Source organism: Tetrao urogallus (assembly GCF_951394365.1).
Source record: "Tetrao urogallus genome assembly, chromosome: 7".
NCBI lineage: Eukaryota > Metazoa > Chordata > Aves > Galliformes > Phasianidae > Tetrao > Tetrao urogallus.
In genome coordinates this window covers 2666802-2681669 of record NC_136820.1, presented here as the reverse complement: position 1 = coordinate 2681669, position 14868 = coordinate 2666802, and the positions used below count along the sequence as shown (strand labels likewise).

Sequence of the window (14868 nt, the reverse complement as noted above, 5' to 3'; positions counted from 1 at the left end):
TACAGAAGTGTAGAAAGCACAACAACAAGCCAGCAGTGCATATTTCTGTCAGTCTGTACTGGAAGCCATAATGATGAAATTGTATGAAACTGTTTTACAGCTGCATCCTGGGTGAACTTTTTACAAAAAAACCAATATTTCAAGCAAATCAAGAACTTGCTCAGCTGGAACTTATAAGGTAACTAGCAGGCACTGCAGTGTGGTAGGTGCCTGGTAAACTGCCTATCTTTTTCACATTAAAAACAAAGGTAACACACTGCTGACATTTACAAGTACTTCATTATCATCCTGAGTGAGATATTAGTGGTTTTCAGGGGCATGTAGAATAAGTGTCTTATGTGTGGATGTGGGGAAGTGTTTCAAAATGCAGCTGGAGCTTTTCCTGTTACTGAAGTTGTAAATGAATGTAATTCCTTTTCAAGATGGCATCACAAATTCTTTACAGCAAATCAAAAGAAAACATGGTCAGTTAAGGACAGCAGGTTTAGGAGCAGTAGGTGCTTTGTATGCTGCTTGCCTTAAGATCTTGCATTGAGTTTTCCCACGTGTGCACCTGGGCTTTCATTTTTTCATATATTTCTCTTCCCTTACAAACTGCCAGATACTTTATGGAGGTGAATATTTTGTTTACTACATCATCTCAGTAAATTTTAGGATGGCATGTATATAACTCCATGGAGCCAGTGCATCTTGTTTTCCTCTTTATTTTGCAAGCAGAAATTGCTCTTGATTCTGATATCATAGGTGACCTCATAAGTGAGCAGACATCCTCTTCCTAAAAACAAGGGGGAAGGAGGGTGAGTCCTGTAGAACTTACAGCACCAGAAGAGGAAATAGTAAAATTATTTTTAAAATCAAAGTATTTTAAAATGTAAGTTTTATATATTGAAATGTTTTTCAAGATAGATTAAATGACAGTATGCTTCTGTGTAATGTTTTACTAGCTGATGAGGAGAAATAAAGTTTTTAGGAGGTGCAATACTACCAGTGATCATCCTTGGTAGAACGAAGTTCTAGATTTTGGAAGTCTTTGCTTTTGTCCACTAGATGGCAGTGAGAGTGCAGGCATCAGAGATTTTACCTCCTGGTACAGCAAATCCACATTTTGAGATTTCTTTCTGCTGGAAGAATGCTGGCAGCTAGCTGCTTGTAGCTATTTTTCCTCTCCATTTTATTCAGTACTATGCATTTGGAGACTGTTTAGGTGTAATATATCAGTTTTAGTTTATAATTTTATACACAATCTCTGTAACCGTCATGTTACAGTCAACAGTTCTACATTTTATTCTTTCTAGCTTTAATGCTCAAATATAGAACTGAAGTAAATTCTGTTAGGAGAAAAAACAGAATTTATTTTCTTCCTGAAAGTAATGTACTCCAAACATAGGGACGTAATTAATTCATACTTAGGTCTCTTGCACAAGCAGTTTAAATCAAATAAATGGAGAAGGGTGAAGTAGGGAAATATATTTCCTCAGCAAGTTCTTTTATTGACTGCCTTCATCAGAGGTCTTAAACATTGCAGGGTAAATTACCACTCCCATTCTCCTGCTGAGAAGCGTGGTGTTAGGCTGTGCTGCCATCCTTGATGGGAAAAAACAGGCATGGACAGAGTGGGAGGACCGAGGCTAAGGACAATTCCATATTTGGAAATAGATTAGGCCCAACACAGAAGACTAATAACTGTAATGAAAAAGTAAAGATAAAAATAAACAAGATTGAGCTGCTAAAAGCTTGTATTTACCCCTAGGACTTAACCAGTCGGTTGTTTTGTGTTCTTTTTTTTCCTCCAAGAGCATCATCTGTGTCAACTAAATTCTTAGTTAGTTAGTTAGTCTTAAAGTTAATACTTCTTCAGGCCTTTGGTATTTCTTTCTTCACTGCAATTAGGAGCTAACAGCCCAGCATCCTAGATCTGGGTTATCCACTTCTCCAGATCAAATACGTGAATGGTGTCCAGACATAGTTAGTTGACTTTCAGAATGTAACCTTTTGTGCAGAAGATGCTTTAGAGTGGTTGGGGCACAGAAATAGTGGATTTTATGAAGTTTAGTCTGTGAAGGGTGGTTACCTTTCCTAGATAATTAACCATTCCTTAATGGTATCGGGCCTTTCTGTAGAGAAATTTTAGCTAAATGAAACTGAATGTTAACATTAGAAAATGAGTTTTGTATTTACTGTACTTCTAAGAATAAAATGACAGCTGTGCACACTTGTGCTTTTGGATCTCATGCCTTTCTTTCCTCCTCTTTTTGTACAGCCGAATCTGTGGGAGCCCTTGTCCAGCAGTGTGGCCTGATGTTATAAAGTTAGCTTATTTCAACACAATGAAACCAAAGAAGCAGTATCGTCGAAAACTGAGAGAAGAGTTTGCATTGTAAGGACAAAGGATTAGTTTACTCAGTTGTAACAGCATTACGTGTTGCTGGCATCTTTGTGAACTTAATGGATGTTCAGCCAGTTTCTAGAAAACACTCGTGTAAAGAAAAATGGCTTTCAAATCCTAGAAGATTCCTGCAGAGCTTGTATTAACCCTTATTTAATAAAGTTTCAAGAAGGGAGAAAGAAGGCCCTAAAATTTCAGCCACCTGTCAGCTTTCACCTAAGGACACATTTGTTTTCTGTGATCAGTACACCTGCTTGCTTTCCCTGTCCAAAAAACAGCTTGCAGTACTTAATTGTTTTTTATTAGGACAACTGGTTACAGCTAAATATGAAGTCTGGTTAACGTCACAGTCTTTTGGGTCATAAATTCATTCAACACAAGAGTTACCTGAACAGTCTATTCTAAAATACTGCGTACCATTGGATCTTTTTTTTTTTTTTTTTTTTTTTTCAAATGTCATACATGAAAGCTATGGAAAGCAGCTGTAGATTCAATTTAAAGGGATTGTTCCCTTCCTTCATCTGCTTCAGGGTTTAGGATCAGTATATCATCCTGCTTGAACTAACAAGGCTTCCCTAAAGCAGTAGAGTTGTTTTGCTTGGTCCATACAAAATTGCACCTCTCTGTGCACCAAATTCCAAAGTGTCAAGTAACACTATAGTCTTGGCTTCAATTGTGTTGGGTTTTTGCTTTTTGTTTTTTTTTTTAAGAACAGTATTTCAAGCAAGTCAGCCACATACAGAAACACAACTGCCCACAGTCACTCCCACCTCTGCAAAAACAAACAAACAGAAAAACCAAACCCATAAGACATTTAGGTTTCTATGCTTACAGGGGTTGATAAAGATGAACTTTGGTTCAGAGGTTATCTGCCTCTTAAAAGTAAATTCTTCATTTTAGATGTTCAGTTATTCTGGAGAGTTGTTCTTATGAAAACTTTGCACTGAAGCATGTGATTCAGAAAACAGGTGATGCTTTTTTCCGCTGTGTTCTTTTGCAGCATCCCACCAGCTGCATTAGATTTGTTTGATTACATGCTTGCTCTGGATCCCAGCAAGCGCTGCACAGCTGAACAAGCTCTTCAGTGCGAGTTTCTGCGAGATGTGGAACCATCTAAAATGCCTCCCCCAGAGTAAGTAATTTCCATTAGTAATATTCTTTAACCTACGAAACAGCAGCAAACATGTACTGAGTTCATTAAGCTCGTTGTGTTTCAGTTGAAGAAGCTTGTTGTAGAAGAAAATTGTCAATATGTACAGTTGGTGATTCTGCACTGAAGTGCACTTTAGTGGCTCTTACGTCATGATATCAGCGGCTGTGAGGATCTGAGATGAGTTTGAACTGATGCTCCTGGAATTAGTGACTATTACTGTCATTTTTTTAAAAAAGGAATGTATCTGTTTATCAGTGTCCATGTTTTCCAAGGGTTTTGAGGCCCCTCATGAACTTGAATTACCTTCTTTGGTGGCTTTTTCAGGCGAAGAGGTATGAAATTGCTTCTGACAAGTCTTGCAATGACCCATGAAACGTATCAGTCAAATGCCAGTAATAGGAATAGTTTACCCCATTCTGAAGGCCAGAGCTTGCTGCAAACTCCCAGAAGGAAGTAATATCTGAACAGAGGTGTTTCTTTCTCAGCTGCCAGCCCTTAAGTGAGGTTAGGGAGGGGTGGACCCAGGATTTTGCTTCCACCTGTGCTCCCAGGGCTAGCCATGCTTCTTCAACAGGTGCTCAATCACTGGTTCAGGCTGTGATCTTACAGTTCCCATACAATGACAGAATGACATTAGGCACAGAATTCTTTAAAGGTATCTGAGAGTTAAAGTAAAATACCATACGTGATTTACTGTGCCAAATGAGATGCCTGGTTCTCCAGAAGTGAAATATTTTGTGTGGCTTTTTATTTGTTCTTTTCCCTCCTCTGAACAGAGATATATTGCAGTGTTCAGTAGTTCTTTTTTTTTTTTACAGTGACTTGATTGTCACTTTAGGCATTACAAACTTTTACTCAGGGCTCATTCCAATACAATGGAAAACATTTAAAGAGTCTGCAAGTTTAACTTTTCCCTTGAGATAGCTGCCTAATGACAGAACATTTAATAGTTTGACTAAATTGTACCTTCAAGGCAGCCTTGCTGACTTCTTAATAATTAGTTACCAACTGGAAAAAAATAGTTCTGCTTTATCTAAGAATTTCATTAAAAATCTTTCAAGACTTACCTCTAACATATAGAAGGTAGTAAATGATGCATAAGACTGAGTCTCTTTCCATCATCTGAACTTTACTAAACAGCAGTATTAAATATTAAGCTGTTCATTAAAATCTCAGAACCTTGTTGCTAATGCATTTTGAAGTTAGGGAATGAGAAGAAAACGTTCTCTTCTTTTCAGGGCCTTGGTAGTGCATCTATTCTAGAAACTGATGTAAGAAAATTAAAAGCAAACAAACAAATTGTCCTTTGGTATCCTTTTAAAAATGGACACCAACATTTGTTGCAGTGAAATGAAAATGATGACTCTTCTCAAGAAAGAATAAGGCTCCTCTCTTGGAAGAAACAGCTGCTCATTGCTGATTGCAAGTACTGTAGGATAATTCTTATAGTTTCTTGATTGATCCAAGCTGTTGTTGACTAAATACCTGACAGGTCTTTTGACCTGCTGTTCTGTGGAGAAAGAGAATAGAAAGCAACTGTCAAAACTTCCTTTCCAGTGATTCTTATCATCTGTCACCTCATTTTTTTCCATGTTCCTGGGTGAGAGAACTGCTCAGACAGTTACTACTGATACGTAAAGGGAAAACAGAAGGAGCTGTTTTAATGCCATATCTCAGTATTTCCATAAGCTATGGGATAGGATTCTGTGTTCCTCAAGAGATCTGAATTGGGATACCTGTAGGGAGGAATAGTAATGGGAAGATTGAACTAATTTCCAATGAGTGCTGTAGAAGATATTTTTCCTCTGCTTTTGTCTATCTTAAAGGGCTGGAGTATCCCTTGTTCTTCCTATCAACATAAATTTGTTAGTGTTGAGTACTGTTTATTCCTGCAACATTTTTTTTCCCCTTTCTTGGTTGCCTGTGCTGTATGGCTGCTCATACTGGATAGCCATGTCTGCTACTGTGAACAAATGTAACTGTGCAGATGTGGTACTTCTACAAGCAAGAAAGTGACATTGATTGTCATAGTAAGATGCACGTTCCTGTTCTCTGCCAGAGAGACCTGCACTTGTGAAGTAGGCAATTGAAAAAGAGACTTGATGCGAGAAAGCATATCTGACTTTGGATGTTTCCTGATGCATTTCTAAATTCCAGCAGGCTCATCTTTACAAATGCTGTGTTATGCGTAATTTGAATGTTTATTTTACCACTGTAGTTAAAGAAACATTTTTTAAAAATCTGGGATAAAACTGATATCTGTAATCATTCTTTGCAGCCTTCCTTTGTGGCAGGATTGCCATGAGCTGTGGAGTAAAAAACGCAGAAGACAGAAGCAAATGGGCATGACTGATGATGCAACAGCAACTAAAGTCCCTAGGAAGGATCTGTCTCTAGGCATGGATGAGAGCAGAACCAACACCCCACAAGGCATGCAAACTTCTTCCCAACTCAAAACTCAGGGCAACTCTAGTGTAGCACTTGGTCAGTAATATTTTCGGTTCTTAAATTTACTTTCTACTTGGATTGCACCTCTAGAAATTTTAGGTGTTGTTTTCAGAGTACTGACTGGATTCTTGAGTCTCCTGGATTCTTGAAGGAGGGAACGGTATTGTAAGTTAAATCTTTGTTACAAAAGATTTGCCTTTATTTTTGGGAATTCCTTTTTATTCTTTCTTTTTTTAATCTAGCCAGAGCAACTGTCTTGCTCTGTATTTTTGAGGAGGTTTTATCCCTCGTAAGAGATAAAAATCTTCTGTAATCCCACTAGTCAGTTTGTACTCTTAAGTTCATCACAGGTTGAAGATACTGATGAACTGACAAAAGGCAGACTTTAAAACAGCCATCACTTCAAATAGAAGAGATTACCTCAGCGTGTCACTTTGGCCTTCATGTTTCCAAGCTGTTTGGGCTAACCCAACTTTAAAAAAGAAACTAAACAAACAAACAAAAAAACCAACCACCCAAATAACTTACTAAAAAGTAGTAACTACCTCTGCAGCTTGCACAGCCGTTAATTCAGAAACTTAACTGAAATGTCTTGCTTGTATGCTTACGTAGTGAAGAATAATGTGAGTAGTAAAGTAATGGTCTCCTTATGTGGAAACCAGCTGAGATGATCAGCGCTGAGTAGATACCTGGTAAGTTTAATTTAGGCCATTTTTAATTGTGCCAAGTGACCTTAAATCCTATGACACTTACACAGGTGTTGATCTGAAGAAGAACAATAAATGGATTCACTGAGCATGGTAGTTCTTGAATATTAGCCATCTTGAATCAACTTTTCATTTAACAGTGGAGCAGAGCTCCAAATGTAGTACACAAAGATAAACGTTAAACATGTACACTGTTATTTTCATCATGTTTTTACTGCAATTTATTGCTTCTTGTTCATCCTGTTTCTTACTAAGAGCTGATAAGCTGGCTGTGAGCTTCTGCCACTCTACTACTCGCTCTGAGCAGTGTTGGCAGTATTTCCAAAGATGCCTTTCTGCAGCCCTCGCAGTGTTTTCCCCACAAATGCAAACTGAGGCTTAAAGCCCAGAGGACAGTAGCAGTTTTCCTTGTGCTTCTGTAGCAGTTAGCATGTTGGCGACCTGCTGTAATCAGTCATTAAAATGAAACATTAAAAAAAGAAAAAGAAAGAAAAACTATTAAAAAAAAAAAAAAAAGAGAGAGAAGGAAATCTTTCAGAGCTGAGATACTGCTTACACATAATCAGGTAGAAAAATACATGTGTAAAAGAAGACAAAAAGAGCTTAGACAGTTCAGCATATAGGTGTTTTCTGTATTAAGTGAAGCTCTTCTTGAAATCCTAATAAACCTTAGTTAAAATCACCCATAAGGCATGCTAAAGGATCAGGTGTATAAATGGGAAATGCATGCTTTAAGCAAAACTGTTGCTTTTTCTGGTGTCTGTGTGTGTGTGCCAAAAAGTGGTTAAAAATACATAAATTGCTGATGTTCTGCTTCATGAATGAGAACGTTGGTTATTACATCTTATAATTTAACAGGAGCTGTGTACAGCTCATTCATTTTGTTCTGGTAGAAACTGATAGGTTTCCCAGAGTGTTGTCTGTGCTTGGAATAGACTTGAAACTAGTCAAAGAGTTGTGTAACAGGTAGGTTAGTTACCCCTGGGGGCACTTTCTGCTGAATTTGCACCTTGACAAGCTGAGAGAAGCTTGAATGTAATTTGTTATCTTCCTGAGCATACCATCCTCAGATGTCACAAAATACTGTGAAGCGTGACAGCTGGCTGAGATCCAGCAGTGCAAGGCATTAAACGTTAATGGTTTTTATCTATTGCTAAATAGAAGATGGTTTTATTTTTGTATTTGGACGTATAAAATCTTTGAAGTCCTTAGAACCTGGCAGAGTAGAATCCAGGTGCTTGCATCCTCAAGTAGGTTGTGACTTTTGCAGCGCTTTCCAGCTGTGCTCTTGGTAGTCTTGCAAGGCAACTGCTTAATTTTTGTGTGACTGTTTTTCTCAGGTGTGGCTTTGAATGTGCCAGGAATGAGTGTCTTAGTGTATTAGCAGGAAGGCAGAATGTGTGCACGTTGAGCTGGGTTACAGAAATTCAGAGAAAAACAAAACACGTCCATTTTAATTTTCACCTTTCTTTTCTAAATCATCTAGTTATGGGGCATGCTGCTTCACTTCCCCTTTCAGAATAACTGACACTGACTGCTTGAAATTTAGAAAATGTATTCTGACTTCCTTACTTACCTCCCCCTTCATCAGCACCCTCTTACTTCTGTCAAATAAACACCATTTTGTTTTTGTTTTTTAAAAAAAGGGGGTACCTTACAAACCTGAATCTTCCTGCTACTCAGTGATTGACTTGTCCTTCAAGCTCAGCATTTGCTTCCTTGTGCTGATACTGCTAGCTTCTGGGTCATCTACAGCCTGGTCAATTGAGCAGGTGTTAGAATCCAGATGCTGAATTAGAACAGGCCAGAATGTGACTGCAAATGCGTTTTGCAGATGGCCACTTTTTAACAGAGGGATGTGATATGTCAAAGATAGGAAATTTTGTGGGGATTGGAAATCTTACAGCTGCCTAAAGCAGGTGGCCTTAAGCCCCAGCTTAGTTGTATTGTGGAAAATTGAGCTCCAGCTTGATGTATCTCATCTGTCCAAGTGCATGTGCGTGCCCCTTGGAAGTCACTTTCTTTATATTGGATCTTATATTCCATTTCCTATAGATACTCCCCCAAAGGCAGTTTCTCTGTAAAAGCATTCCGTTTCTGTGTTGTCCAAAACCACGCTTTGCCAGTTGTGACAGCCTTGTTAGATTAGTCTTAATTTTGAGTTTCTGAAATATGAAAATTCTGTATAATTCTTAAAAACACCTTTTTTGTCTTTAGCAAAAACAAGCACTGGACAGCAGTTAAACCAGAATGAAGTGGCAATCCTGCTAAACCTCCTACAGTCTAAAACAAGTGTTAGTTTGGCACAGTTTGCCCAAGTGTTGAATATTAAGGTAAACCCAGAGACTCAGCAGCAACTAAATAAAATAAATCTTCCTGCTGGAATTTTGTCAGCAGGTGAAAAACAGTCAGAACAGCAGCAGCCGCCGCCGCCTCCACCGCCACCGCCGGAACAGGAGTCCCTAAAACAGCCGACCGTCACGCAGCCTCCTGTGCCACCTGCTCAGCTGAGTCAGCCCAAAGTGGAAACTGACGCTGCCCAGGCAGCTGTACAGAGTGCATTTGCTGTTCTGCTGTCTCAGTTAATAAAGGCTCAGCAAACAAAACAAAAAGATTTGGTGTTGGAGGAGAAGGAAAACGGATCAGGAAATGAAATGTCGTTACAACTCAGGCAGCCTCCAGAGCCCACCACGCCTGCATCTCTCAGCCGGGACGACATGGAATCTCCAGCGCCCGGTTACCCACATCTGATCAAGTCATTATATACTCCTGCAGGTACTGAAGGCTTTCATTGCTAAGCAACAGGTATCTTGAGCTGTGAAGGCAGCTAGTTTGGGGGTGAAGGGTTAACCACTTAACACTACCAGTCTGTGTGAGTACAGGAGAGGTTATTACGTCGATTTGGTTGCTTCCTTTGTTTGCATTGTGACTGTTCAAGTACTAGCTGCTGGGTTTGTGGCTTTTTTGTTGTTGGTTGGTTGGTTTGGGGATTTTTGGTGGGAATGTAAATGCGTGGCTGGACTTTGTGTCTTACTGTAGTAGGTGCCATACCGACAGATTTAAAAAATGGTCCATCTGACAGGTGTGCAGCACCTGCACTTTTTCTGATGAAACAGTTGCACTGATTGTTTTTTATGGCAGTTTGAGTTTTTCTTAGTGGTGCTGGTGTTGGAGAGGACTGGCTCATCTATTGAATCCATAGCTCAAATTTACCACTTTTGACTGTGTGTTTAGTTAAAGCCTATTTTGAGGTGAAGGTTGCAGTTTTTGTTCATTCGCTTGCTTTTTTATTTTTTTTTTTAATGCTGAGTAGAGCACTATTATCAATTTCTTAGTGCAGTTTCTGTAGCTGGCTGCCCATAATTTGTCAGTAACACACATGGCTGGATGTTTCCATTGGCTTATAGTGGCTACTTTCTTAGTTGTCTTAATGTTCAGAGCTCTGTTTTTGGTCATCTTGAACTGCTATTTCAGCTATAGTGGTTTATTGAGGTGTGCAGTGTGCAACTATTGAAAGAAACGTTCTGGAGTGGCTTAGGAGTGTGTGTTTTGTGCAGCGGGGTGTTAAGGTTGTTTTTATTTTGCTTTTAACCTTTCTTTGCAGTTCTCTGAATCTTCTTTCCATGAAGACCTTTTCTGATATGTGCCATTTGCAGATGTTTCTGGTCACTCTTTGAAGTTTCAGGTGTTTATCTGTTGCTTCAGGAGTTTTTTGTTAAAGGAATGTGCAACACTTTTCTTAAACTTTGCTTGCTTGGTAATCTTACTACGAGGAGAACCTCGTATCACTTTCCTAAGGCAACCATGCTGTTGCCTACTCCAAAATGACCAGGAGTAAAACTTAACTGAGAAGTTAAAGAGAACTGAGGCAATGAACCTCTCTGATGTTCTAGGAAAGAGCCCTTTCTGTCCCGGTATTGTTATTGCATATTTTCACTCCAAAGCTTTTATTTCTCATCTCATAGGTCAAGAGGACCTGGCTAGGCAGGCCGAGATGAGGCTCCTGAACCGAACGCCGGAACAGGAACGCCCTCGGATCCTGCCTCCAGACCAGCGTCCCCCGGAGCCCCCAGAGCCCCCTCCTCTCACTGACGAAGACCTTGATTATCGGACAGAGAACCAGCATTTGCCTATAACTAACTCTTCAGGAACAGATCCTCACGCAGGAGTGAAAGCGGCGCTTCTGCAGCTGCTCGCTCAGCATCAAGCTCAGGCAACGACAGAGGAGCCCGTACAGACGAGCGTGGATTACCAGGCTAGAGACTCCTATGTAGCAGGCCCAGACTACAAGGACAACTTTGCATCGTCTGCCTTCTCCTCTGCTCACTACGGCGGCAGCGATGGCATAGGAAGCGGGTCATCGGGAGCGCTGGAGCGAAGGAGCTTCCTCGGGAACGCAGATATTCAGCCTTTGGATAACTACAGTACTGCTTCATCTCACTCACAGGGAGGTGCCCCCGCCCCGTCTGCCTTTTCAGAGTCCTTTCCCAGCTCAGTAACTGGCTATGGAGACATTTACCTCAACGCTGGCCCCATGCTCTTCAGCGGAGATAAAGACCATAGGTTTGAATACAGCCACGGCCCAATCTCAGTCCTGGGGAACAGCAGGGACGCTTCTGTGGGGCCGGAGAGTACTCATTCCTTGCCTGCTAAGATGCACAACTATAGCTATGGAAGTAACTTACAGGAGAACCCCGGTGGCATCAGCCACGTGCATGGACAGACCTGGACATCCCCTGCACAAGGACCTGGCTACTCCCAAGGCTACAGGGGGCACATTAGCACGTCTGCAGTGAGAGGGCGAGGCAGAGGATTACCGTTTTGAGTATCTGTTTTTCCTCAGGCACATCGTTTTTATCTGGAAAAACTTTGGGTTTTTTTTTGTTTTCTAGCTGCAGTTTAAAGCAGCAATTCAACAGACTTGAATAATATTAATTCAACAGCTTTATTTTTATGTGGAAAAGGGTCTTGCATACAGTAGGAAAAATTAAAAATGCTTAAAACTCATGCTGTCTGAAAAAGAGATGAATTGATTGTACATGTTCACAAACTAGTTCTGAATTTTTTTTTTTTTTTTTTGTATTTTGGCAGTTTTAAGTGGATGCTAAATTTAGGGACATCAGCTTTTTATGGCACTCTTTCAGATCTTCTGAACTATGCACATTTGTGCTTTTTTTGTAAGTTTGGACCAACTTTTATGTAAAAAAAAAAAAAAAAAAGAATTTTACAACAATCAAAGCAGGGCACTGATTTATTTGGTATTTTTCTTTTTACAGAACTACCTTTAGTCAAAGGTCACTGTCAGTCATTGCACTGCTTTCAGTGTTATTGTGGAAGGCGTACTTTGTGCTCATTTCAGATAATAAAACACAACCTTTCTCTTGATGCAAAATTTTATAAATATTTGGTCGATGTTAATTTTTTCTTTCCAAAAAAAGAAAAGAAAAGAAAAAAAAAGAATGGATGTTCTGGTAAAATGTTCTCTCCATCTCCCGGGCTCGTTTATATATAAACTGTTTTACTTGAATGGTAAGTGCCTTAACACGTAAGCTTAAGGTCTGCAAAAGTTGGAAGTACTCTATAAATCAATGCTACAGTAATACTGAAACCTAGGTAGTTAATAAGAAAACCAGATAATAATAGGAAACTCAAATAGGTCATGACTTTGTGTTGTTTACTTCATGTGGACCAGTTATTTAGACATCTAATCCTATCTTGATCATCATCATTTCCAAATTGAACTTCGTAAGAAACTGCAAAAGTGAGAAGAGCGAAGAGCGCAGTTTTTCCTCAGCTCCTCTTTGGAGTTGTAGTAATTGATTCCCTTCCTCTGCCAAATAAACTATGCTTCTTATGTCCTTTCCAAGTGGTGAAAAAAATTCTCCTCTTAAATGTCAACAGCAGTAATTACTGTGTGTGAAAAGCTGATGCTATCTCCTTATTATGACAGCTGCTGCATTATGGGAAGTAAACAAAGGACAAATGACCAGTATTTAAAGCAGACATTTTACACTAGTTCTAATTCTGTAAACTCTTGATTGTGCCAACTAATCGTCCTTGTATCTGCTATCCACCCGGTATTCTAGAGTCGGAATCGAGTCTCTCTGAACAACAGATAAAACAACTGTAGTTAAAACTCTTAATGAACCAAGAGCCACTCCTCAGTACCCATAACATGGAGCATGTTTTTTTTCCTGTGGTGACAAGCGGTCCCTCTCCTGCAGAGAGGAGGTATGGTTATATTTTGCATGTACGTAAAAGAATGTTTTTAAAGCCCATATTGGAAACAATTTCCCAACTGATTCTCCAGTTGACAAATCGGTACCTTATGTAACTGAGTGTTTAATTATTACTTTTTAAAAAGTAAAATTTCTACTTACACTATTTCAAATGTAGTCTTGTCAGTGACTTTTTGGACTTTCAGAATAGAAGCCAAAGGTGTCGATGTTTTGTTTTAATTTCAAAACCTCGGTTCTTGTTGATGGCCAAGTGCCGCGTTGCAGGGCATGGATTGAGGATCTGGCAGGTGGGAGATGGAGGTGTCCCTGTAAGTCCGGCAGCTGCCTTCGCCAGGCACAGAAGGGAGTCCTGCCCTCTGAAGGCAAAATCAGCCCAGGCAGTCAGGAACAAACGCTCGTGGCCGCGTGCTTTAGGAAAGTCACAGCTTGCCGGAGTGCGAGGCAGGTTGGGTTCCTTGAGTAAGGACCTCAGTAACATTTTTCTGCTGGTTGAATTTTAAAGGCTGGAATCATTATTCTCATTTAGGTACGGACAGCATCAGCTGAGGCTTATTTGTTTACTAATTGATAGAAAAAAAAACAACCCCAAGAGGTTCAGACAGTTGTTTGTTGGTTTGTTTTTTGAGTTAAGCAAGACTTATACAGCTCTTAGGCCATTGTTTTCACTAAAAACGTGCAGCCTCGTGTTACTCTACTGCACTTCCAATGTAAATTGGAAAGAAAAAAAAAAGCAGGCAAGTTCAAATGGAAGGTAGGTTTCAAGGAGGACTAAGTGGTTTGACTTTCGGTACTGCAAGTGAAGGCAGGCGGAGCAGCACCACTGCTGGCTGGCATTGCTCTGCTGCCGCACTGTTGTGCTGAGATGGATTTTGGTCTTCAGATGTGACCGAAGACTGTTAGCTTGGGACAGCGGTGCTGGTGTAGCACAGGGGGACAGTCAGCATGGGATGATGGCTGAGCAAGGAGGCTGCTGCCTTCTCTGCAGCCCAGGGATCTGCCCGGCTCCCCCTGGTCTGGGCCTTGTCTAGGAGTTATCCAGGCCCGAGGGCTGCCCACCTGGGGTTGTGCTGGCCCCACGTGTGATTTATCAACGTTTCTTTTCTGTACCGTATTAAGAGGTGCTCACATCAGTTGAGAATTTGACCATTTTGAACAAACTTCACTTAGCAGAGCGAGTCAGTGCTAGTGCAACATTTGGCTTCGCGTGGCCGTTGCGTTTCTGCTGCAGTCGCAGGCATTCTGAAAGCCGTGTGATTTTCTGCGGAGCCGTGGCTTTGGTTACTTCCCACCTTCCTTTGGGTTTACTTTTTCTGTGCTGCAATTCCAAAGTGTGCTACAGAGACCTGGACACCACATCAAAAAGTAAGTGTTGTGTGTTTGTGTTTCTAAAACATAGCAAAGTACTGTAACCATGGACCATGGAATAGCAAGCGTTGTTATTTATACTGGGCAGTCATTAGCCATACCAAGAGGAGAAACGTGAGCACGACCGGACTGCTGGATGTGACTTAAGGCACTTAGAGTATTAGAACACTTACAATCAGCCAAAGGAAAAGGAACTGACTTGTGTCGTGGATTGCTAGCTGTGACCTGAAACGGAGCGGTGTTTGGGAAGGGGTGTAAAAATACATGTCTTTAAATGTTAATAGAATTCCCTGGGGGGGTGGGCGGAAATTAAATGGCAAATTTCTGTATTTTCTTATGTTTCCACAAAACGAGTCTGTGTTGAATTTTCTTCTTGCTGCGGCAGTGCGACAGCAGAGGTGCCGAGTGCTGCAGTGTTGAGCTCTGCGGGGTTTGGAGCTCTGCCCTTCTGCTGGTCCCTGCTGCAGGCAGGTTCTGGTGTGGCGCAGTTGCACTGGGATCTGTTTGGTCTCTGACAGTGGGAACACAGCTCTCGTCCGCGCGCAAATTGGATCTCAGACCATGAATTCT

At 40.6% G+C, this 14868-nt stretch overlaps 1 protein-coding gene across 1 annotated transcript in view; it reads left to right on the top strand.

Moving 5' to 3' along the window:
* The window catches only part of CDK13 (cyclin dependent kinase 13), a gene marked incomplete at both ends in the record, with an annotated part of 50968 nt that extends 39449 nt beyond the window's left edge, over positions 1–11519 (top strand). Inside the window, 6 exons of the mRNA XM_079538032.1 lie at positions 101–178; positions 2261–2377; positions 3387–3518; positions 5818–6023; positions 8912–9469; positions 10660–11519. Of these exons, the coding sequence (XP_079394158.1) occupies positions 101–178; positions 2261–2377; positions 3387–3518; positions 5818–6023; positions 8912–9469; positions 10660–11519 (1951 nt within the window). The remainder of the gene's footprint in view (positions 1–100; positions 179–2260; positions 2378–3386; positions 3519–5817; positions 6024–8911; positions 9470–10659) is intronic.
* Between the last annotated feature and the right edge of the window lie 3349 nt (positions 11520–14868).